General features: G+C 42.7%; 1 protein-coding gene and 1 pseudogene across 1 annotated transcript; one reads left to right on the plus strand and one right to left on the minus strand.

Moving 5' to 3' along the window:
- The first annotated feature begins 13,565 nt into the window (after nt 1-13,565).
- LOC129095428 (alpha-tectorin-like) lies at nt 13,566-20,518 on the plus strand (annotated as a pseudogene).
- Nucleotides 20,519-22,117: 1,599 nt separating this feature from the next.
- On the minus strand, nt 22,118-26,568 carry LOC129095429 (kynureninase-like). The gene is given in 10 exon segments (XM_054603859.1): nt 22,118-22,237; nt 22,492-22,722; nt 23,050-23,126; nt 23,368-23,435; nt 24,160-24,266; nt 24,680-24,778; nt 25,415-25,560; nt 25,659-25,734; nt 26,237-26,308; nt 26,494-26,568. Coding segments are annotated over 10 exon segments (1,071 nt in total).
- Nucleotides 26,569-26,761: the final 193 nt, after the last annotated feature.

A 26,761-nucleotide genomic window follows, 5' to 3' on the forward strand; every position in this document is an offset into this window, starting at 1 on the left:
AAAAAATGTTAAAACTAAATTCCGTTACACAACAGCAGCAGTATTTAGACAGTTATAACTGACAGATGTGAGCCGTCTCCGCCGCTGTCGGCTCTTGTTTGCTGGTGAAATGCATTCTGGGATACTTGGCTGTCCAAAGTCCACACAAGTCTACTCCGATGCATCCTCGATATAATGGGTGGAGCGAGGACACATCCGGGTATCTGGACCGTACTTGGCTTGATGCGAACTTGTGTATTGGAACAGTACTTGGGCCGCGCTAGATGACGTTTCACAAGTTCACGAGGACACAAGTACAGAGAAGTTCACATATTGAGAAACGGCCATGGAATAACCAGACATGGCCATGGCCATGACAGTACCCCCCCCCTCAATGAGAGCCTCCAGGCGAACCACCAGGTTTGTCAGGATGGGCCCGATGGAAATCTCGACGAGTGACGGGTCCAGGATGAGGCGGCATGGGATCCAGGTGCACTCCTCCGGCCCGTATCCCTCCCAGTCGACGAGGTACTGGTACCCCCGGCCTCGGCGGCGCACATCCAGTAGCTGCCGGACGGTGAACGCTGGGTGGTCATCGATGATCCGGGCGGGTGGGGGGAGCGGCTGGAGGGCATAAAGGACTGACTGATACCGGTTTCAACTGGGAGACATGGAAGGTGGGATGGATTCTCATGGACTTGGGTAACTTGAGTTTCACAACAGAGGGGTTAATCACACTAACAATCTCAAAGGGACCGATGAATCTGGGTGACAGTTTTCTAGACTCCATTCTTAATGGGATGTCCTTAGTGGACAACCACACTCTCTGACCTGGTTGGTAGTTGGGTGCCGGGGTACGGTGGCGGTCAGCGAGGCGCCGGTTGCGGTCAGCGGTGCGGAGGAGGGCAGAGCGAGCATCCTTCCAGATCTTGCGACACCGGTGGAGATGGGCCTGGATTGAGGGTACAGCAATCTCCTCTTCCTGAGCGGGAAACAAAGGGGGTAGGTAGCCCAATGAAGCCTCAAAGGGTGACATACCTGTGGCAGCGCTGGACAGAGAGTTGTGTGCGTACTCTATCCATGGTAGTTGGGAGCTCCAGGAAGAGGGGTTTTGGGCGGCGACGCAGCGAAGCGCGGCCTCCAGGTCTTGGTTGGCCCGCTCTGCCTGACCGTTAGTTTGTGGATGGAAACCCGACGAGAGGCTCACCGAGGCTCCAAGGGCTTGACAGAAGGCTTTCCATACCTGTGAGATGAACTGGGGCCCCTGTCCGAAACAATGTCAGAGGGGATTCCGTGGAGGCGGAAGACATGGTGGACCAGTAGCTCGGCCGTCTCCAAGGCTGTGGGGAGCTGAGGGAGAGCCACAAAGTGAACTGCTTTGGAAAAGCGGTCAACAATGGTTAGTATGGTGGATTTACCTAGGAATGGAGGTAGCCCTGTGACAAAGTCCAGTGTGATGTGAGACCACGGATGGCCGGGAGTCGGCAGGGGGCGAAGCAGGCCGGCAGGGGGTCGGTGGGAGGACTTTCCACGAGCACACACCGTGCAGGCGGAAACAAAGGCTCGAGTGTCAGTATCCATGGTGGCCCAACAGAAGTGTCTCTTCAGGAGGCACAGGGTGCGACCCACGCCCGGATGGCAGGCGACTCGAGATGTATGTCCCCACTGGAGAACCTGAGAACGAACAGAGTCAGGGACAAAGAGACGATTGGGGGGCCATTACCTGGGTCTGGCTGGGAAGCTTGCGCCCTCTTGACCAGGGACTCGATCTCCCAGGTAGCGGCCGCCACCACACAGGAAGACGGGAGGATGGTATCAGGGCTGGTGGGGGACTCCTCGGAGGTGAACTGGCGAGAGAGGGCATCCGGTTTAACATTCCTGGAACCAGGCCGGTAGGTGAGTGTGAAGCTGAACCGACCGAAGAACAGCGCCCAACGAGCCTGACGAGGGTTAAGGCGTTTAGCAGTCTGGATGTAAGCCAGGTTCTTATGGTCTGTCCATACAATGAATGGGTGTTCCATTCCTCCAGGGCGAGTCTTACCACCAACAACTCACGGTTTCCCACATCGTAGTTGCGTTCGGCTGGGGACAGTCGTCGGGAATAGAAAGCACAGGGGTGAAGTTTCTGGTCAGAGAGGGAGCGTTGAGAGAGGACTGCCCCGACCCCAGTGTCAGAGGCATCTACCTCCACGACAAACTGATGGGAGGGGTCGGGCTGAACCAGGACCGGTGCAGAGGTGAAACGCCTCTTCAGCTCCGAGAAAGCCTGATTTGCTTCGGGGGTCCAGGAAAAGGGGGTGGCTGGAGAGGTGAGTTGGGTCAGAGGTGCTGCTACTTGACTGTAGTCTCTAATGAAGCGTCTGTAAAAATTGGCGAAGCCCAGAAACCGTTGGAGCTGTTTCAGGGAGGAGGGCTGTGGCCACTCAGCCACCGCCAGGATCTTCTCAGGATCTGTCTTCACTTGTCCGCTCTCGATGATGTACCCCAGGAAGCTTACAGAACTAGCGTGGAACTCACATTTCTCCGCTTTGATAAATAATTTGTTTTCCAGGAGTCTCTGCAGCACTTGACGGACATGCATCATGTGCTCCTTGATGTTACATGAGAAAATCAGGATGTCGTCCAAGTACAGGAAGACAGACTGGTTGAGAAGGTCCCGGAGGACGTCGTTGACTAGGGCCTGGAACACAGCAAGGGCGTTGGTCAAGCCGAAAGGCATCACCAAGTATTCGAAGTGACCTAAGGGGGTATTGAAGGCTGTTTTCCACTCATCCCCTTCCCGAATTCTGACCAAGTGGTAAGCATTCCTTAGGTCCAGTTTGGTGAACACGGTGGCTCCGTGAAGGGGCTCAAAAGCGGAGTTGATGAGGGGCAGAGGGTACTTGTTCTTGATGGTGATGTTGTTTAACCCACGGAAGTCGATACACGGACGCAGGGAGTTGTCCTTCTTGGAGACAAAGAAGAAGCCAGCACCAACAGGGGAGGAAGATGGCCGAATGATCAATGACTCCCTCACGGGAGTCGTTGATATACTTTTCCATGGCTTCTCTCTCTGGACGGGACACGTTATACAGCCGGCTCGAAGGTAAGGGAGCTCCAGGGCGTAGGTCAATGGCACAATCGTAAGGGCGATGGGGGAGCAGAGAGAGAGCTCGCTGTTTGTTGAAGGCCTCGCCGAGGTCATGATAAACAGAGGGAACAGTGGACAAGTCCAGGGGTTCAGGAACTGATGAGGGGGCAGCACCCTTGGTTGGGGGAAGGGCGGATTGCAGGCAGGAGGAATGGCAGAAGGGGCTCCAGCTAGCCACAGAGCCGGAGGACCAGTCAAGGTGTGGGTTATGCAGCCTTAGCCAAGGCTGTCCAAGAATTACTGGGGCTTGGGGGGACGAGATGAGGTGGAACCGGATCCTTTCGCGGTGGTTACCAGAGAGGATGAGGAGCATGGGACCGGTCTGGTGTGTGACTTGGGCCAGAAGCCTCCCATCCAGTGCGTTGGCATTCAAGGGGAGGTCAGTGGCTCGGTGGAAATGCCGGCCTGAGAGGCAAGGTTCTGGTCCAGGAAGTTCTCGTCAGCGCCTGAGTCCACTAACGCTAGCACTGGTAGGGATTGCTGGTCCCAACAGATGGTGGCTTGAAACTGCATGCGTCGGAACTGTGAGGGAGTAGTTTGGCTCACCAGGACGCCCACTCCTACTGGTGAGCCTCTTCTTTTTGGCCGAAGGGGACAGGAGGCAAGGAAGTGGCCGGTCTGGCCGCAATAAAGGCATTCACCTGCCTTCATTCGGCGTAGGCGCTCAGCGGAGGTAAGGCGAGTCCGGCCCAGCTGCATGGGCTCTTCTCCCTGGGAACAGGCAGGATATGACTCACAGAGGGAAACAGGCAGGGGATCAGGCAGACGGAAATCAGAGGAAGCGGAGGCTAAACTCGGGGTCGGGACAGAAGGCTGAGTCGTTGACCGGGGCACAGGCAAGGCAGGTAAGTCCAGACAGGCAGGCAGGGTCGGCAACGGGAAATCAGTCCGGGGAATAACGCTGGAAGGTCTGGCATAATGCGGAGAACGATCTGGCAGTGAGTGTGTGTGAGACTGGTGTTTAAATACTGCAGGGTGTAGGTGCAGCAGAGTGAGCAGGTGAGAGTGATTGTGCTGATGAGGTGGGTGTGGCAGACAGGTGCACTGCATGAGGTTGATTAGGTGAGTGAGGGAAGAGTGTGGTGAGAGAGTGGGGGCTGGGGAGAGTGAGAGGGGTGACACACCCACCTCACAGACACACACACAGAGATAAACAAACAAGGGTGCACAGGAGACACAAGGGCAAGGGAAAACACATGAAACACAAGGAATAACCAGAGACATGGCCATGGCCATGACAGACCGTGGTCGTGCATCCTGCTACGGCCCTGCTGACACCGACTGCTACCACCATTATTATTACTAGTCACATTACTATTACTATTACCTGTACCATTAAGCATTTTAGCTTTACTTCCACCCTGAAGCCCTTTTGCTTTCTCGCTCTGCAGGTTTCCATGAATCGTTGTGGTACCTGGACCGTAGTTGTGCCTCCTGCTGTGAGCCGACTGACACCCACTGCTACTTCGATTATTATTATTATTAATCAGATTACTATCACTATTTTCATAATTATAATTCTACTGTAATAATTGCTGCTGTTATTATAAGTAGTATTATTATATGAATCATTTATGTCATATACATTGAATGTGTTGTATCTCTGTTATGCTGTTCATTCTCTACACATGACATCTATTGCATTCTGTCCATCCTGGGAGAAGGATCCCTCCTCTGTCGCTCTCCCATAGGTTTCTTCCCTTTTTCTCCCTGTTAAAGAGGTTTTTTAGGGGAGTTTTTCCTGTGCCGATGTGAGGGAAGGACAGAGGATGTCGCATGTGCACAGATTGTAAAGCCCTCTGAGGCAAATTTGTAATTTGTGATTCTGGGCTATACAAAATAAACTGAATTGAATTGAATTGAATTGTTTAATAATTCTAGAAAATAAAAACATCCATGATAGAAAACATTTCATTTTGTGTTGCAGGGCATAAATTAGATTGCTATACTGGCCATAATATCCTGCCCTTCCAGACTTGTTGAACGGAAACTTTTTTCAGCAAAATGAGGAAAATGTTTTGATATTATTTTTGTCTCGAACTGAGTTTGTTTTGTAGAAATTACAGTTAAAAATGCTGCAATTTATGTTACTAACACTTTTATGAAATGGAATTATGCAGATTTTTAGTCAATGTCTATCTTTAAAGGATGAATATTGTTGTAACTTCATGAATGTTGTCTTTGTCTTTCCAGGTTAACACAAATTTAGATAAAATTCTTTCAGTTTGCTTTAAAAATAACCCAAATGAAGCGGCACGAGACTGTTGGAAGTTGGATAATGAAGTGGGAGTAGATTCAGTGAGGTTGACAATAATGTCAAATACTCTACCACTTGGATCATCTTTACATACTAGAGTACCAAGCCTACAGAGCGCATCACCTTGCCGTGTGTTCGTACAAATCTTAAAAGAACCAAAAGTTTTGGTGAGTCATCATCACTTCTAATCTTTCACATTGATGGTATTTTGTTAAAAAAATAACATTTCAAAGACATCGTAGGAAACGTCAAATCAAAGTTTACTTCTAAAATATTTTGGAAGCCATTTCCTAACATTCTGTCTCTCGTCTGTGCTTTCAAGCTTTATTCGTGTTCTACAACGTTGGTGTGCAAACAGCTTTCTTCATAATGACCACAGCATTACTTCAAACTGATGCTGTAAGTATATGTGAAGAGTAACTTTGTTACTATGGTAACATACATTATGTCCTCAAACCAATCTGCTTAATGGGAGGTGAAGTTGATGCTTATATCAGGCTGTGACTTCAGCCAGAAGAGTAGAGCCAGTCTGTTCCTCTCATGTTTTAGTTGCAGTTGAGTCTGAATAATCCTCAAAGACTCTTCTAACCATCTGGAGTTAAATCATTTCATCTGCAGACAGACAAAGGAATGATTTAGTTCTGTTTCCTCACCGAAAACAAAGATGGCTTTCAGAAATCACACAGTATGCACTTTCACTCGCATCACTGAAGACGTGAACCTCTTTTTTAACAGGTGGATTCAGGTCAGTGAACGCCTCTTGATAGCACCTTGGAATATTAATTTGTCTGATGCGAGGTAATTCTGTGCACCACTGCTGCCAAAGCTGCAACAGATCCTCAGGTAACTCAATGTCCCATGTTAAGCCCCGTTCCCACATTTTTTGGAAAAGGCATTTTACTCTGATTGTGAAAGGGGACAGAAATCCGATTGGATCAAAGATGCGAGCAGCAGCCTGCAACACGCCTCTTTTTGTGTTTGTTGAGGTTTTCAGGAACTCAATCAAACTGGTCATATCGAAAACAAAGTCATCTTGTTCCGTTCTCCATGTTAGTCCAAGAACTTTTAACACATTATTTTTCACTTCGACTTTTCCACTTATCGTGTTTTCCATTTCTTCATCCCACAGGTCTTTCAGCTCTCCAGAGTTTGTGCTCCATTTGCACAAATTCATTCCTGCTTCTTTTAAGATGCTTTTAGCTTGCGTGGCGAGGTTGGCCGCTGACTGTACACTAGGGGCACTACAGATCAAATCATCTACATACAAACACTTATCAAGGGTAGATGTCACAGTGGGATGCATTTGCTGATATTTTTTCAAATGGTATCTAATGGTTGCTGCCAACAGAAAGGGACTAGGGGAAGCACCAAACGGGACTCTGGTCATGCGCAGAATGCTTACATTAGGTTTTTCGTTGGCTTTTGGCAAGTCATTTAACCACAAGAATCGTAATGCATCCCTGTCTTGCTCTCGAATATATATCTGTAGAAAGGCCTTTTTGATATCAGCCATAAATGCCACTTCGTGTTTTCTGAATTTTAACAGGATGCTTAGTAACTCAGGATTCAGATTTGGGCCTGTCATTAAGCAGTCATTTAGTGATTGACAACCTTCAGCATGGGACGAAGCATCAAATACAACTCTTAACTTTGTGGTCAAACGCTCTTCATTAATGACTGCTCTGTGGGGGAGATAGTACGTGGGATTATCAGTGACCACATTTTGCACGCGCTCCACTATTCCCTGACTGACGTACTCCTTGATGACGTCACTGTACTTTTCATAAAGTGGCACATTATTTTGAAACTTTTTTACAAGCTGATCAAAACGTCTTTTGGCAACATTATAGTTGGAGGGCAGGTCATGGTCTTCATTTTTCCAAGGTAATCTCACCTCGTATCTTTCTTCTTTGAACTGGACAGTTTTTTCAAACAGCTGCAATGCCTCCTCATTACTTTTCAGTGATTCTTTTTCATTCATTATCCCGATGGATTCGATTTCCCAGAAGGAGCGCAGTGTGTGATTTATTTTCTCATCCAGTCCAACACTCACGTGCAGAGTTCCGACATCTGTAGGTTCTGTTTCAGTTGTCACATTTAGCATGGATACGGTTCCTTGTATTAACCATCCAAACTTGCTGTCCAGCGCCACCAGCGACTCTGAGAGGCGCTCCAATTTTCCTGTCACAATTTTCCAGTAGTGATCGCCACCGATGAGGACTCCAAGCTCCTGCGTCTCCATTCCGCTCACTGAAGTGTCAGCCAGCTGCAGGCCTTTTCGCTCCAGTTCTTGGCGCACTTCCTCTCCCGCTACTCTCATAATGGAAGAGCACACTCTTGGGATTTCCAACACTTCTAACTGTACACTTTGGCCATTTCTGATGTTGCTCAGTGTTAATTTTACTTTATTACAGGTGATATTTTGTGGGACACTAGAGCCAAACGTGTGTAACTTTAGAGTCTCTTCACCAACTTTGGGGAGGTTGAGCGCACTGGAGATATCTTTACGCACAAAGCTTCGCTGACTCCCTCCGTCCAGTAGACAGCGGGTGAGTTGCCTTGTAACTGGAGTTTCTATCCAGACAGTAGCGGTCTGAAGGAGAACTGATTCTCGCTTTGATTCATTGGGAGACATGGACATCACGGCATCTGCCGGTTCATTTTCTTTTCTGAATTCACGCCCATCATAGGAGCACACAGCTTGGTGATGACGTCGATTACATTTCTCACAAGAGATACCTTTAGTGCGACAATCCTTGGCAACATGTCTCGTTCCAAAACACACAAAGCATCTTCCTTGATTTTTTAACTTTTCTTTTTTCTCAGGCACAGACATTTCATGGCAGTGTTTAGACTGGTGATTATTTTTCTCGCAAAAAAAACAATATTGTCTGTCCATTTGGTTCGCCGCATAAAGGGTAGACGTTGTCATTGTGTTATGTCGTCTTGTTCGCATTTCCCATGCGCCTGGCGATTCCTTTTCACGTTCCTTACTTGTGCGCTCTTTTCCGCTTTTAGACATGTTGGCCGTGCGCTCCCGGCTGTCCACTTCTTTTTGAATGAAGCTCATCAGTTCTTCCACTTTCCAGACATCATCCTCTTCAACTTGTTTGCTGAAGTCTAATGTTATCTCTTCGGGAATGAGCTTCATTAGAATGGGGCACAGTAAGCTACCATACGTGTCAGAGACGACTCCCATCGAAGCCAGACTACGAATTTGGATTTCACAATTATCATACAAATATCTGAGCGATTTTATGTCACTGACATTTTTTACAGGATTAAGATTCAACAATTTGGTCATATGAGCATTAATTACCAAATCCTTTCGGCCAAATCTTTTCTGCAGCAGCTGAGTAGCGTTTTCATAATTTGAATCAGTTAATGGTAACCCTGCGACTACATTGGCAGCTGCGCCAGTGAGATATGATTTCAGATAACTGAATTTATCCGTTTTTGTTAAGTTATGATTACTGTTCACTGCCGTGTCAAACTGTCCCCAAAAGTACTGCCACTGGCTGATGTCTCCAGAATATTTTTCTATCACAAGTTTAGGCAGCTTCACGTTATTACGCATGGGGTTAGATTCAACAGACATTGCAGACTCTGCATCACCTTTCGCTCTTCTTAGCGCTCTCCTTGTCCTCGTCTTCCTCAGTGATATGTGATCTTTGTATTCCAAGGCTCTTGAAACCTCATCTTCTATATCTTCTGTCGCTGTTTGTTCTTCCACATCCAAATCCATTTTAGTCAAATAATCTTCTTTCAATATCAATTGCTCCAGCAACTCTTCCAATGCATCAGGATCTGGTCTTTCTTTAACAAGTTCGTCGTCAATCTTGTTAACAGGAAAATTGGAGCGCCTCTCAGAGTCGCTGGTGGCGCTGGACAGCAAGTTTGGATGGTTAATACAAGGAACCGTATCCATGCTAAATGTGACAACTGAAACAGAACCTACAGATGTCGGAACTCTGCACGTGAGTGTTGGACTGGATGAGAAAATAAATCACACACTGCGCTCCTTCTGGGAAATCGAATCCATCGGGATAATGAATGAAAAAGAATCACTGAAAAGTAATGAGGAGGCATTGCAGCTGTTTGAAAAAACTGTCCAGTTCAAAGAAGAAAGATACGAGGTGAGATTACCTTGGAAAAATGAAGACCATGACCTGCCCTCCAACTATAATGTTGCCAAAAGACGTTTTGATCAGCTTGTAAAAAAGTTTCAAAATAATGTGCCACTTTATGAAAAGTACAGTGACGTCATCAAGGAGTACGTCAGTCAGGGAATAGTGGAGCGCGTGCAAAATGTGGTCACTGATAATCCCACGTACTATCTCCCCCACAGAGCAGTCATTAATGAAGAGCGTTTGACCACAAAGTTAAGAGTTGTATTTGATGCTTCGTCCCATGCTGAAGGTTGTCAATCACTAAATGACTGCTTAATGACAGGCCCAAATCTGAATCCTGAGTTACTAAGCATCCTGTTAAAATTCAGAAAACACGAAGTGGCATTTATGGCTGATATCAAAAAGGCCTTTCTACAGATATATATTCGAGAGCAAGACAGGGATGCATTACGATTCTTGTGGTTAAATGACTTGCCAAAAGCCAACGAAAAACCTAATGTAAGCATTCTGCGCATGACCAGAGTCCCGTTTGGTGCTTCCCCTAGTCCCTTTCTGTTGGCAGCAACCATTAGATACCATTTGAAAAAATATCAGCAAATGCATCCCACTGTGACATCTACCCTTGATAAGTGTTTGTATGTAGATGATTTGATCTGTAGTGCCCCTAGTGTACAGTCAGCGGCCAACCTCGCCACGCAAGCTAAAAGCATCTTAAAAGAAGCAGGAATGAATTTGTGCAAATGGAGCACAAACTCTGGAGAGCTGAAAGACCTGTGGGATGAAGAAATGGAAAACACGATAAGTGGAAAAGTCGAAGTGAAAAATAATGTGTTAAAAGTTCTTGGACTAACATGGAGAACGGAACAAGATGACTTTGTTTTCGATTTGACCAGTTTGATTGAGTTCCTGAAAACCTCAACAAACACAAAAAGAGGCGTGTTGCAGGCTGCTGCTCGCATCTTTGATCCAATCGGATTTCTGTCCCCTTTCACAATCAGAGTAAAATGCCTTTTCCAAAAAATGTGGGAACTGGGCTTAACATGGGACATTGAGTTACCTGAGGATCTGTTGCAGCTTTGGCAGCAGTGGTGCACAGAATTACCTCGCATCAGACAAATTAATATTCCAAGGTGCTATCAAGAGGCGTTCACTGACCTGAATCCACCTGTTAAAAAAGAGGTTCACGTCTTCAGTGATGCGAGTGAAAGTGCATACTGCGCAGCTGCCTACATGAGAGTTATCCCCGAAAAGGGTGAGTGCACAGTGACTCTTATAACAGCAAAAACAAGAGTAGCGCCACTTAAAAAAGTAACTTTACCGAGACTAGAACTCCTCGGTGCTCTCATCGGAGCTAGACTCAGTCACTATGTAATTACGCACCTTGAAATGGAAAAGAATCAAGTGAAACTGTGGAGTGATTCTATGATAACTTTGCACTGGATAAAAAGTTCAGCAAAACAGTGGAAACCCTTTGTGGAAAACAGAGTCCGAGAGATCCAGAGTCTCACAGAACCTGAGCAGTGGAGCTTTTGTAAAGGGAAAGAAAATCCTGCCGATAGCGCCACAAGGGGCATAAGTGTGAACCAGTTGCTAGGCAACACTCTGTGGTGGACGGGCCCAGAGTGGCTTAAGCAAAGAGATGTAAATTACCGTGACAATGATATTGAACCAAACGAAAATGATGACGCTGTAAAAGAAAATATGGCAGTTGTGGAAATTACCAGTTTGTTAAATTCCAAAGGTTCAAAGGAAATGGAAATACTCGAAATAAAGAACCACAGTGACCTCAGCCGAATGCTGCGGATTACTGCGTGGGTCCGACGATTCATAAACAACGCCAGAGAAAAGGCAAAAAGCACCGGAACATTAACAGCTGGAGAAATCGCTGAAGCAGAGCTTTATTGGATCCGATTAACGCAGAATCAAAGTTTCTACGAAGAAATCAATCAACTGAAAAGAGGTAAAGAAGTTAACTTTCAGTCCAAAATTAAGTCTCTAAGTCCCTTTCTGGATGACAGTGGAGTACTAAGAGTGGGAGGCAGGTTACAGATGACAGGATTGAAGTTTGAACAAAAGCATCCCTGCATCCTCCCTGCAAATTACATGTTTTCTGAGCTGATTGTAAGAAAATGTCACCAGCAAGTGTTGCATTCTGGTCTCCAAGACACGCTAAACCAAGCGAGAGAAAGATTCTGGATAATGAAAGGAAGACAACTAACGAAAAGAGTTGTACACGCTTGTCTTATCTGTCGTAAATATAAAGCCAAACCAGCCCAGCAGATTTCAGCGCCTTTACCTGCGCAGCGCATTGAAGAAGCGCCTCCGTTTGAGATCACGGGAGTGGATTTTGCTGGACCTATGTACAGTAAGAATCAAGGAAAATGTTATATTGCTCTTTTCACCTGTGCAGTCACCAGAGCCATTCATTTAGAGTTGGTGACTGATTTGACTACGGAAAAGTTCCTGCTGGCGTTCAGACGTTTTGTGTCACGCAGAGGACTATGTACCACAATATATTCAGACAATGCTAAACGTTTAAACGAGCCAACAAGGAGTTGACAGCATTGTGGGATTCCCTGTCATCTAAAGAACTACAGGAATTCTTTGCTGAAAAACGAATAATCTGGAAGTTTATAGCAGAAAGAGCTGCTTGGTGGGGTGGAATGTGGGAGCGAATGGTGAGGTCGGTGAAGACGTGCCTACGTAAAGTTCTGGGAAAATCATGTCTGAAATATGAAGAAATCGAAACCATTCTGATAGAAGTGGAAGCAGTTGTTAATTCCCGTCCCATCACTTTCACCCACACCAGCAGCGAAGAGCCTGTCCCTCTAACGCCATCCCATTTTCTAATTGGTCAGCGTCTAACAGCGCTCCCATCCGCTGGCAACGTAACCGCAGCGGCCCCCAACACAGACCAACGTCAGTTAAACAAAAGGTGGAAATACAGACAGCGCCTAATCAATACATATTGGACCCGCTGGAAGAAGGAATATCTCCTGGAGCTACGATCTGCACATTGCTCATCTCATGTAAAAAGATGCACAGAGTTAAAGCTCGGAGACGTTATCCTAGTGAATGAAGACAAACTGCCCAAACATCTTTGGAAAATGGGAAGAATCAAAGAAGTTTATATCGGAAGAGATGGAAAGGTACGCTCTTGCCTTGTTATGCTACCTTCAAGGAACCTAATCAGAAGACCAGTACAATTACTGTATCCCCTTGAACTTGATGTGTAATGAGAACCAGAAGAGTCTCATTGGCCGGGAGTCTGTTGCAGCTTTAAAGGTGCTAAAAACAAGCGCACCTTAGTGGTGACGTCATGTCACACACAGACAATCGTGAATTAATTGATTAGCGGGGGGTAAGGTTATATAGGGACCTTGTAAATTGTTTGATTGTTGATTGTTCATGATATGCGACCCAGTGTCATGATGTAAAGAGAGAATAAACGAAAACTAAAGAGAGATCCAGTTTCTGTCATTCCTGATTTTTAGCACCTTTAAAACTGCAACACCCTTTGCTCAGTTTGTACTAACCTGAAATACATTGATGTTTCCGTGTGTAAATACTTTGACTGTGTTTAACTATAAGGGCAAGTGTCTTTTCTCGCTACGTGTCAAATAGGTTAAAAAGTATTTTTTGTTGTGCAGTGGATTCTGGAAAAACTTTTTCATGAGACAGTCTGGGTTTAACGTTGCTGGGTAAATAATGGGAAATGCTTCTTGCTCCCTGAATATAATTGAAATGTATGGGAGGCCCAAACGGGGGTATCACGAGCAGGGCTGATCGGAAATAATTATCTTTAATAATTACGGAGGGTCAGGTGCTGCTCTTAGACTTTACTCCCCACTCAGATTCAACCTGCCAGTCTGGGAAGTGAAAGGTTGACCGAAAATATAAGACAAGGAGATTTCAAGTTCTATACTGGTCCTTCAGTAATGCAGTTTTAACCTTGATTTTGTCCAACCCTTTTCTAGACACTGCATGCAATGGTCGATGACAAAACTGTGGATACATGGTCACTTACTAATGCGCAAACGTTCGGCGGGGTTTACAAAGACATAAGCGGATGCAGACTATCAGGTAGGCAAATCGAGTGGTTCCCAAAGACGGACTGGGACTCTTCAGGGATCCTCTAAACAAAAATGTGATGTCTTAAAATTGCTGTTATTTTCTTGTCTTTAAGTTGATATCAAACTAATTTCATAAACCTCCTATCACCTTCCAGGTAACATTTTAAAAGCTAACTCAAGTATAGTAAACGGAGACACCTGCTTTTCAATGAGCTGTAGTCCAGCTGCACGCCTCACTACTGACACTTTATGTGGATCCTCGGAGGTTTGCCTCGGCAACAACAAGTAAATATGTTCACTTTATATTTCTCTGTATTTTTTCAATTTGAATAAGTGTTTCACTGACTAATTTAAATGAAGTGTACCACGTGGACTGAAAGTGATATCCTGACTTTCCCCAGAGAAATTCCTGGAGTCTACATTTCCCATAATGCAACCCAATAAGCATTATTACATAAACATAGATATTTATTATTTTAGTCTAATTCACTATCTCATAGTTATTTGGTGGAGTACTCTTTTAAGTTTCAAGTGAGGATTTATATTCCTCAAATGTATATGAACTGTAAACATCACTTCATAGGATAAAACATCTTTGTGTCTTTGAATTCTGTCTTTGGAAATGAAAAGTTAAAATAGTCTCTTTCCATCTCCCTCAGGTGTGGACTACCGCCCCCCTTTGTGTGCACGTTGACTGGCTCCAAGGTCATCGATTTCCACGGCAGAGTCCAATCTATCAAGGATCAGTGTGCTTACGGTGTGGTTAGCCCTGTAACAAGCAGTGATTCTCTGGTCGGGGCGAAGTTCCGGGAAAGACGCCGTAAAAATTTGCTATTTCTGGACCACTGGTTGTTAGCTGGGCGGTCTGGAATCATTGTGCTGGAACAAGGTGGAAGAGTTCTGGTGAGCTGGCACAATCCATCGAAGAACAGGGTCTTCATGGGTTTGTTTGATCAATTTCTGATGGTTATTAAAAGCCAGGAGTTACTTTATGTTCATATATTCACTTTATATATAGATGTAGTGGGGTAGAAGTATAAAGCAGCATCAAATAGAAATACTTGAGTAATGCTTTGTAGAATGAATTCAGTATTTGTGTACAGTTGTTACTTTCTTCCAGGGTTTTATCTCTGGAAGTATTTGTGATGATATTTCTTATATGAAACAAGGTTTAAAGTTCCACTCGTTGGCTTTCGCAGCTTTCAGGTGTTTGATATTGACTTCTTATAAACATAACTTTTTACTGAATCTATACCAATCCTTCATATTTAATTAGATCCAATTATCTTTATCTGAAACATAACTAGTAACTATAGCTGTCAAATGTAATCTTTACTACAACCCCTTCCATATGGAGAGATAATATTGCATTAGTGATGTTTAAGCCAGTGTTTCCTTCACGTTTCCTATCTGCTGTGATGTAGTACGGTGACGACCCATTGAATATCGGCAACACCACCCAGATTGTTGACGGTGTGGAGCTCTACAAGGACCAAACTGGAGTCACTGCCAAGATGAGGGACACCAACCTGACAGTCTTTTTTGATGGAAACACCGCACATGTGACAGGTACAGAATGAAAGCTGTGCTTATTAGGTTCAAAGTTCATTCATTTGTCACTAATTGTCTCCTTACATCAACCAATAGCAACTGGAGCTGTAGATGGTTTATGCAGAAACCCCACTCTAATAAACTATGTCGGCGTTCCGGCAGAACTGAAGATCCAAACGCCCCGGAATGACTTAGTCCTAACTTGATGCTCTGACTGATATTTATTAATTGTTTATTCATGTTGTATCTGTTACTAATGCACTGTGCAGATTGGCTGCGAAATACAGCACACCGACACCGTCGATGGTACTATCAACTGCAACCGCTCCACTGAACAGTAAGAGCTGACCCATCCAAACACTAAACACTCCCTTCACCCTTCAAACATCGAGTCATCTGCATGTTATATGACCAGGGATGATGGTGGAAGATAAACACTCATTAGACTGTTCTCTCATTCCTCCTCTCTGCATGGCTGCATCAGCTGTGCTCTTCTGAGACAGCCACCTTTCACTGCTTGTCACAGCAGCATTAACCCAGATCCCTACATGGACGCCTGCAGTGACACTTTGTGCAATTACCCGGAGGTGGACGGTCTCAACTGCCAGTTTTTTGAGGCTTACGCCAAGGCCTGCAACCTGAGAGACATCACACTGGGCGACTGGAAGTCACCGGTCAACTGCTGTAAGATCCTCTTTGACTTTCTCTCATTCTGCTTCATACGATGAGATGGGGCGAGAAACGTTTAAATGACGAGAAAAGAAGAAGCTAATCAGAAAAATTAAGTATTTACAGAAACAATATAACCTGGGGTTAAATACAGTATAACAGGTATACAGTTTACTAGTATGTGATACAGATTTGGTGCAGTGTTTGTTTATTTTGATTCCACTTCTTCATTTTTCTTAGTTCACATTTTTTTTTGACATGTTTAATTAATTCAGTGAACAATTTACATCCATGCTGGTATTCAGACCCTTTACTAAAGAAACAATAATGATATTTATAATTTAGGACTGTTTGTGAGCAGCAAGGTACTTCAAGTATTAGTTGTGTAGAATGAATAATTATCACTGATGCATTACATGTAACATTTATTTATATTTAGATGTATTATTATTTACTCCTAGTGTTCATTCGAAGCTTGAGTTTATTAATGTGAAGCACTTTATGACGAGGTGCTCTTATCTAAATATACCTTTTTACTAAATGTAGAAAAGATCATCACATGTTTTCTATATAATCTTTATATGAAAAGTAACAAGTAGCCCTCGCTGTCAAATACATGCAGTGGAATAAAAGTGGAAGTGAGTCGAGTATAAAGAAGCAAAAAAATAAATGTTGCACTGTTCCAGGACCAGTGGAGTATTTGTGGAGACTCCATCACTGAACTGGTTTACATGAACGATGTTATTTTCATGTCGTTATTGGTTCATCTGAACGTGAAGCTAATATGTCTGTGTGTCTGTCTGTAGCTGATTTCAATCAGGCCTCCTGTCTGGACCAGTACTGCAGTGATCATGAGTTCTGTGGCTGGAAACCCGGTGAAACTCGCTGCTTCTGTCGGGCCTTGTTTGCCTCAAAGTACAAACCAACAGACACATTTTTAAAGTCTACAGCAAGTGGGGAATTTTGATTTGTGCATTAATTTGTCTTCATTCTTGAATTATTGCAACCGGAATATGTTGCTTATATAGCAAAAATAAGTAATGTGCAAGAGGAGGGCAAATAAACCCCAAAACAGAGAGCATGTAACTCAAAAAGCATCTGCTGATACACCTGGAACATGCTAATTGAGTCTGGCACAGGTCTGTTTGTGGTTTGGTCACTTAGGCAGAAATGGATGTTTTTTAATGTTTGATTAAAAACTAGACATGTCTCTGCCTCCACGATATATCAAATCAAAACAATCAAATCAAACTAGTTCTTAGTTCAACTGCAAATCAATCCATCTTAAGGTGTTGATATTTTACGTGATTGTGCTGTTTGGCGTTCAGGCGAGCCGACAGTCTGCATGCAGAACTCCGCCACTGTTGAGCTGGTTGGATGTCTGCTGGAGGCATCGACTACTCCACCCTTCACCTCAAAGACCCCAACTGCAATGGCCACATGGACAACCTGACCCACATGGTGGCCTTCAGCTTCGGCAGCGGGAACCACTGTGGGGCCGAGGTTTCGGTGGGTGTTCTCCTCCAGTTTGTTGCCTTCAAAAAGCGCTCAAAATATGCTGTTTCTGCTCACTTCCCTGTAGACTCACAGCGACGTAATGACGAGCCTCAGACGGGCATGATATGTTGTAGTTTTCAGGACAGGCAGCCTTCTTTTGGCATGTGGGTGACCAGGACAAGTTTTTTGCCACTTGGACGCAGCAGAACAATATTATAACATCTGACTTATTGTCACTTCATAAAGTTGTTGAACGTGGAGCAGACTGTATTTACTCATCCAGCACACAAAAATGTGACGTTTTCTCTCCGTGGTTGATGTAAGGAGAGGGACAATGCCCTGACAAACAACAGCCAAATCCTCTACAAGAACACCATCATGACTATGAACAGCTCCGCTTCCGGCATCATCACCCGTCACGACCAACTTCAGATCGACTTCTCCTGCCTTACACAAAGCCGGACATCAAGAGTGTGTCCTTCAGGATTAAAGACAGGTGTGTGGAGGGCGGCTGAGCTTCACCTGCTGGTTAATGTGCAGCTTGTTGTAGTTGAATGCAGCTGAAGTGTGTGCGTGTGCGTGTGTGTGTGTGTGTGTGTGTGTGTGTGTGTGTGTGTGTGTGTGTGTGTGTGTGTGTGTGTGTGTGTGTATACTCTCCAGCTCTGTGGTGCAGAAGATTGTATCTGGAGTTTGGAACTACACTCTGATGATGAGCGCCTACATCGACCGCATGGACCTTGTCGGGCCGAGCACTGAGATCGTGCTGGACCAGAAGATCTGGCTGGAGCTTGAGACGGAGGGGCTGGACGGCAACATGGTCGCCATAGTGACAGAATCCTGCTGGGCAACCAACCAGCTGTCCCCGGTTGGCGGTCTGAGATACGACCTCGTCATTAACGGGTAAGAAGGAACTCTTTGTCGGGCGGCTTTCAAGAATCAGCTGCAGATGAACTCACCGTGTCTGTTTTCCTGTTTTTGAGCAGATGCCCGAACCCAGATGACGAGACGGTAATGGTGGAGGGAAACGGACTGGGAACCTCCAACTACTTCTCTTTCAACATGTTTGAGTTCTCTGGGCAACAATCTGAAATCTACCTGCACTGCGATGTGGATCTGTGCCCCAAAGAGGGCACACCCTGTGCTCCGGTAAGCAGGAGTGGAGAAGATGCTGCTTTACTAGTTACTCATTTTGCTGAATGGTTCTTTTGATGTTTTTGAATATCTATTAAAGGATTATTACCACTGCTGCATTAATATGCGAGCAGCTTTGTTATAGATGGCTGAGTTCTTTACACTTGTTACACCGTTAAACCTGCAAAAAACATTCCTGTCCTTTTTAAAACATTTTTTAATTTTAAATGCACTTGTTTAAACGGAGGATTTAGAAATCATTTTCCATATCTTTAACAAAGTAATAATGTATACTATATAATTCAAGTGTTTCCCTTTTGTAAAGTCTAACAACTAACCGTCCTCTCTGTGTTACAGAACTGCAACGGAGATGCTCGAAGGAAGCGCAGATCTTACAGGTCTAAAGTCGCAGATGTAAACCCAGCACGCATCACTATGGCCTGGAACAACTGGGGGAAAATGGCCCCCCTTTTGATCAATGACATGGAATGAAGGAATTGAATTTGTTTCTAATTAATGATTTACTCTTTAAGTCTTTTGAGTCAGAGGTGATTTGATTATACAGAGGATTTGTTTTTTCTTGGAGCTAAAAATGTAGAGTTTGACCTGTGGGTAGCGCTGCAGGAATGGTCATGTGGCCCTTGACATCAAATCCTCCTCTCAGTAGCAGGAATGCCATCAGGAGAGTTAATGGTAATCTATTACATATTCGAACCTCCATCAGCGACAAAGTATAAATCGTCTCTCTGACTTAAGCTTGGTCCCGATAAGGAGCCTGAAATCTCACTGCTTGTGAAAGATTGTTTGACGTTATCGTTGCTGTGAAACAATGCGGGCAGATATCATCTTCATCTGATCCTCCTGAGATGATGGCATTTATTATTTCTGCAGTAATCCAATGATTGGTTTAGAGGACTTTATTCATGCACTACTTACTGGTACTTTGGGTTCTTTAAAAATATATATCATGTGTTCTTTAACATAATGTTGACTGCCTACTTTAAATGCACACAGCCTAAACAATACCTAGTTGATGCAGAAAAAGAATCTCTGTGTTTAGTGACTACTACCACTACCACTATCATTATTAGTCACATTACTATTATTATTGCCTGTACTATTACGCTTATTGACTTGCTTGTACCCTGGAGTCTTTGTGCTTTCTCGCTTCGCAGGCTTCTATAAATCGTGGCTGTACCTGGACCGTGGTCGTGCATCCTGCTATGGGCCTGCTGACACCGACTGCTACCACCATTATTATTATTACTAGTCACATTACTATGACTATTACCTGTACCATTAAGCATTTTAGCTTTACTTCCACCCTGAAGCCCTTTTTGCTTTCTCGCTCTGCAGGTTTCCATGAATCGTTGTGGTACCTGGACCGTAGTCGTGTTTCCTGCTGTGAGCCGACTGACACCCACTGCTACTTCGATTATTATTATTAATCACATTACTATCCCTATTTTCAGAATTATAATTCTACTATAATAATTGCTGCTGTTATTATAAGTAGTCTTATTATATGAATCATTTATGTCATATACATTGAATGTGTTGTATCTCTGTTATGCTGTTCATTCTGTACACATGACATCTATTGCATTCTGTCCATCCTGGGAGAAGGATCCCTCCTCTGTCGCTCTCCCATAGGTTTCTTCCTTTTTTCTCCCTGTTAAAGGAGTTTTTTAGGGGAGTTTTTCCTGTGCCGATGTGAGGGAAGGACAGAGGATGTCGCATGTGCACAGATTGTAAAGCCCTCTGAGGCAAATTTGTAATTTGTGATTCTGGGCTATACAAAATAAACTGAATGAATTGAATTGAATTGAATTGAATTGAATTGAATTGAATTGAATTGAATTGAATTGAATTGAATTGAATTGAATAGTGACGTGAAGCTAAAATATGTTTGTCAGGGCTCAGCTGTCGGAAGCTTTGCGGCAAGAAGGTTTTGAGATCCGATGGAAGGAAAATACTGATTAAAAAGGTGATTATCATTGAAGTTAATTAAGATTGTCAGTAAAAACCGTGGCTGTAATTACATGCTGATGTACAATTATGTTATAATTACTATAAGCATCAAAAAGACAAAAAAAATAAATAAAGGGAATGGGTAAAAAAAACTGAGTTTCATAAATGTATTTCATTCATCTTTTCTGCAATACACAATCAGTAGAATACGATCTGCGGAAGCTAAAGGTTCAAAATGTGCATCTAAAATGTGTCTTTGCACCTCAGGTCTTGTTTCTGCATCAAGTCAAAATTTGTGTTTGAGGCATTTAAGAACAGACAAATGTGTCTTTTAACCAAGTATAATATATATATATATATATATATATATATATATATATATATATATATATATATATATATATATATATATATATATTAGTAATATCCAATGAGACCGCAATATGGCAGCAAACGGTAACTTTTAAATCATATCAGTGGCTTCAGAAAGGTGAAGTGTATTAACCATTAAAGACAAACTAGCATCATGTTAGCAGCTGTGTGTCATAAACTAACATGAAAGGTTGTGTGGGAAATATTAACAATATTATTCACCGTAATTCATCTAGAACCGAGTTTTCAGGTCATGGCAAATCATATTTGCCTTTTTAGAGAGATTACCTGCTCTCTTCTCAGTGCTAAAGTGTCTTTGTAGGTCCACAGAATGTGATTAAAGGGTATTTAATGACAAAATTGCCATTTTGTCATTGTTTTGTTATGTAAACCTCCCACCACTTGGGGGCGTAGTTCTGCTCTCAATTAGGCCAGAGGTCAATATAATCAGTGAGGGTCACCTAAGCCAGGTGCTGCTGAAATGGGAAGGCAAATAGTTTTTGAGCGTGAATGAAGATGAACAGTATGATTTCCTTTGACTGATTTAGCAAAGAAACTTATGACACAGAAACTGGCTGTGCTCTGTATGTTTTATGAAACCCTGTGTTTGTAAATAATAAATTGGATTTATTTTGGAAGCTGAACATTTCTTCAGTTATTGGCACGCTTCTAAACAAACCAATCAGCAGCCGTAGTGGCCATTTTTGATAGTCAACATAACAGTCCTTCATTGAGGACAACGTTGGATTTGTGTGGTCGTTTGTCTCCGTTCCGGGACCAGCTGCTGTCGGCTCCTCGTCATCTCCTGCTGCGCACCGGAGCTGTTGGTGCTGATGGAGCTGATGGAGCTGTTGGTGCTGATGGAGCTGATGGAGCTGTTGGTGCTGATGGAGCTGCGGTTCACGCGCGGAGGACAACGGAACGTCAGAACAGCTGAATGCCGGCCAAGGTATGTGTAGCGCTACCTCCAACAAAGGAATGGCCATTGTTTTAAATGTGTGCACACATGACTTTGCGCATAAAATCTTTCTAATAATTTATCTTGTGGAGCAAAAAAAAAGTAGTAAATTGTCTCGTAAAAAATAGAGCCGAACTAAAACCAACAAAACATCCATGTTCTTCTCCAAATCTGAAGATTGTGTTTTGAACTTTATTTTAATTGGTGGGGGTTTAACTTCAGATGCATGTTGACAAATACATATAAAAGCAGGATAAAACGAACATGATTCAATCAAGTTGAATAGCAGATTGTTTTTCAAGTAAAAAAAAAAAGGCATCCCCTATTTTAACGGTTTCATAAGTTTTCATTAAAGCAAAGTTTTCAGCAGTCAGTCAGAGTAAACAACCCTCTCCTCATTCACTGGCTGCTGGCAGTGAGAGCTGATCCCAGGGTTTCTATGAAGCGATGAACGTCGCTGAAGGAGTTGTCGAGCAGCGCCGGAGCGACTCGCAGTACACTGGGCTCCCTCATGTCACACTGAACAACACAGAAAAACAAAGTTCATCAACAGATAAATCTGTAATGTTCTATGTTGTATGCTGTGATTCACTTTCATCAGTACTGTAAGCTGTGTGTTTCTTAAGATCAGTGTTTTGTTTTGTTTTTGTAGTTGCTGTATCACATGAATAAAACGTGTTTTTTTATATACTGTAGAGATGTTGGGTTTTCCTTCCTGTTGGTGCTCTTCCATCACAATAGCTCTCCTCTACTAAAAGCTGTTTGATACTCACAGCGACGCCCCTCTTCTCCAGCTCCTGGAAGATCTTTTTGATGGGGATGGAGAAGCAGAGTGAGAGCTGACAGCCTCTCTGCTGGGGGTCAGAGGGCGTGATGATGTGGACGTGAGGTTTGTGAGGCTGAGTTGGGTCCTCAGTGTAGTAATGCTGGATCAGATACTCCAGGTAGCCCGTCAACAGGACGGACTTACTGCGCAAAGCCTGCATACTGGTCATCTTAAACACCTGGAAAAGTATTGTAAATCACTACTCAAGAAGACTCTGTCATCTGATGTTCACGTCGTTGACATGACGGAAATAATTGGGAGATTTTTTTTACACAAACTGAAAGTTTTTCTAAGTGGGTCAAATGAAAATTAGTAAACCATATAAAACACATTTAATAATCTGAAAGAAATGCATCGTTAGAAAGCTGAAAACTTTTTGGAGATTTTCACAGGATTTAAAAAGAAATCATGAATGAAAAATGGAGCAAATTTCTAAACAATTTAAGGAAGTCTTTCATTGCTATGAAACTATTCAATCTGGGCATAAAATAACGCACTGCAGTACCTCCAAACTGGCCTGCAGCGGGCAGACCAGCAGGATGGGCTGGTTTGACAGTCTGAAGCCGTTCACTCCAGGCTGCGCTCCAACACTGAGGTGAAACACACCCAAATAAAACACAGTCGCAGTTTGTATTTAAGGCATTTAAGAACAGACAAATGTGGAGATGCATGTATCCAAAAATATTTGCAATGCAAAGTATGAATTATAGATGTAATGCTCATTAGAAAATTACAACTTTTAAATCTCATCAGCGGCTTCAGATAGGTGAAGCTTATTGTCTCTTATACAATCATGACAGGTTAAGTGGGAATTAGTAAAAACTAATATTTTCTTTACCGTTATTCATCTGGAACAGAGTTTTAAGGTCATGACCCCACCATCCCAACAACCTGCAGGAAACCGAAGATGTAAATTATTTAAAAATCATATTTGTATATTTAGAGACATTAACTGCTCGCTTCTTAGTGTTAAAATATATTTATCAGTCCACAGAATGTGATCAAGCAGTTTTGGGAAATGAGATTTCTCAGCAAATCTTTAAGAGAATGTTGCTAAGAAAATATTGACATTTTTGTTCATTCGTGTGAGCACAAAAGAAAAAAAATTGATATGAAACAGATATAAATATAAGTATATACATAAAAAAAAACAATAAATAGAAAATAGAAAAAATGGAAGTAAAAAGAGAAATAAATGAAATAATAAATTAGCCAATAAAACATGGAAATATAAAGATAAATAAATAGTTAATAAGTATTTTAATTGTATTAATTATAAAATATATATATATATTTTTTTTTTTTGCATATACGTTCATAAATATCTTCTGTATATCTTCTAAAATGTATTACATTTTTTCAATTTCATTTATATTTGCTTCCATGCCGGTTAGTTCATTCTATTAATTTTTTCTTTATATTTCCACATTTATTTAATCGTTCTTTTGCAGATTCATTGTTTTTTTTTTCTATGATTCCATTTGCATCACTTAGCCTAAGGTTATGTTTTAGCTGGTTCCTGAATATTATTGTATTTTTTCTAACAATTGAATATTATTGTATTATTTCTAAAAATTAAATAACCCTGACTGAGAGTAACAGTGTAAGTACTCACGCAGGTTTGATGGTGTATTTGTGTTTCTCGTGGATAAACGCCCCGGCTAGTCCTCCAGCACCTGAGTCAGACAGTCATCACAGTGTGCAGTCCAAATGATTTTTGTTCTCATATTCAGTCTTATGTGGAGAATTCCCTCAGTACACATTTGATAATGCAACACAGTCTCACTGCAATTCGTGAAATAGTCACAAAATTAAATCTATCGGTTTTGTGTTCGTTTAGGCAACAAAACCAGGAACGGTTAGGTTCAGGCAACAAATCCACTACCATAAATCCTAAACGTGGTGTCGAACACCGGTCTCCTGGTTGACAGTCTTGTTATTGGACCCACCACATCCCATCCAATGCATCTCCACTGTGAATTAACATCCTAATTCTATTTCCATTGGCATTATTTTCGTGCTGAGCGACATGGAAAAAAAACAGACAATTCCTGTCCCTGGACACGAGCCAACACATTGCATTTGGTGAATATTTACTGAACTTCCATGAGACTGGGCTACATAACACAGCTGACCTTGTAGGAGCACCAGCAGGCAAAGTCGACTCCCCAGTCGTGCAGCTTCAGCTCGACGTTCCCAACAGCGTGGGCGCAATCAAAACCCACAAAACAGCCCTGACAGACAAAAAGGGATAGTCTTAGTCTTAATAGTTTTAAGGATCAAGACTTTTGATGTAAGAGGGGATGAGACTAAAACATTAATTGTAAAACAATTCATTTCTGAGCAAATTTCAAAATAAAGTGGGTTATTTTTTTCAAACAAAAGTCCTGCATTTAAACTTTTTATTTTCACAAAATGATTAGCATGAAAGTATACTAAGTATTATTCACTAGTATATCGCTTTAAATTGCAGCTTGTAAAGGTGGAGCTAATTTCATCATATTCTGCTGGATATCTTAATATGTGATTATATCATATCATGTATATTTTCTATTCATAATCTAATCTAATCTGCAAAGTAACTAAATGCATAGCTAAATCTGTCAAAATAAATAATAAATACAGTCCTGTAATAAAACTTAAATATATCCCTCTGAGACATAGTGCACTTTAAAGTAAAATAAAATAGAAATACTCATACAAGTACCGCAAAAAGTACTTGAGTAAATGTACATTCCACGCCTGATGAACCTATGCAGGGAAATTGTATTTCTTCAATGTACGTTTGAGCAAATTATTACCACGCTATTTAAAATATGAAATAACAAAACACTTCAAAAAAGCGGGTAATAGATTTGTCTCTATGTTACCTTCCTCTGGCCGGCCTCAGTGATGGCGGCCATGTTGAAGAGCTGGCCGGTGTAGTACTGAACCCCGCTGAACATCACCACAGCAATGGAGTCGCCCTCCTTCTCGATCACCTCCAGGATGTCCTCCGTTCTCAGTCTCTTCTCCCTGATCAGACACATTATTTCACTCTTCCTCCTCAGTTATTGCAGGAAAATATAAAAAAGATTAAAGCACTTTGTTTTCCCAAAACATCATGAAACAGTACCAGTCTGGGTTGAAGCATCAGCATGCTCTTCTGAGGGTCGAATCCTCGCAGCCGGATCTGAGACTCTACAGCATACTGAGAGCACAGAGAAGAAACATTAACATTCAGTTTTCTACTTGACACAAGAGAGATGATATCTTATAATATATCCTTCATATGATTATCAGAATAAACCATTTATCTCATTCTTTTATTCTTCTGGTTTGCAGAAAATGCATTCCAAAGTAAATAAAGGTGGTCTGGGGTAAATTCTGGATTCGCTTACACGATATATCCTCTACTTTTGATATCTTACGTCCTTGTTCTTGCAATTTTCTGTTCTATATTTGCATTGAAGAAGCCTTCCTCTGTGTTTTCGTCTCCTCCTTCTCAGATGTTACATTTGCACTAGCTTTTAAACATCCAATTCGTGTTTTTCTTTGAGCCGCTGGGGTCAGAAGTGCAGCAGTAGTACAACCATGTAGTAAAGACATTTATCTACATTCAAGCAGCAAAGGAAGGATTTTCAATAAAACTGGCGTTCTAATGACTACGTGTGGGACCTTGACCCGTGCAGAACCTCTGCATGTTTACTCACATGGTCTGACGGAAAGGCCTTGTCCTCCAGAAGGATTCTGTGCCGAGCTGCTGTGGGTTTGTAGAAGGAAAGCTGCAGAATAATGACATGAAAGGACAGTTAGTACTGAACTTCATTAAATATCCACAGTGGATTCAATTTAATTCATACGACACATTTGCATGGCAATGTTTCAAAATGTTGTTCTCCCTTTTAATTTGTATTTTCAATCATCACTTTTGGAGATAAAAACAGTTTTGGTGAATGTAAAACGTTACCAGTAGAAGGTGTAAATTAACTGTCAGGCCGTTCATCAGCGCCACCTCCTCGGTTTTAGCTCCTGTAAGAAACATTTCACGTTTTCCATTATATGATCATTTTTGTTAAAAATGTCCATCTCCTCAGGTATTTCTGAAAAAGTTTTATTTTCAATGTCATGTTATCCTGTATGTCAGAAGATGACACATTTTTCACCACTACAACAGTATTATGGGTGTTTATGTCCATGTTGGCTGTACTGATCTATAAACTGTTTGTGCAAGACAC

Source organism: Anoplopoma fimbria, chromosome 9 (assembly GCF_027596085.1).
Source record: "Anoplopoma fimbria isolate UVic2021 breed Golden Eagle Sablefish chromosome 9, Afim_UVic_2022, whole genome shotgun sequence".
NCBI classification, from domain to species: domain Eukaryota; kingdom Metazoa; phylum Chordata; class Actinopteri; order Perciformes; family Anoplopomatidae; genus Anoplopoma; species Anoplopoma fimbria.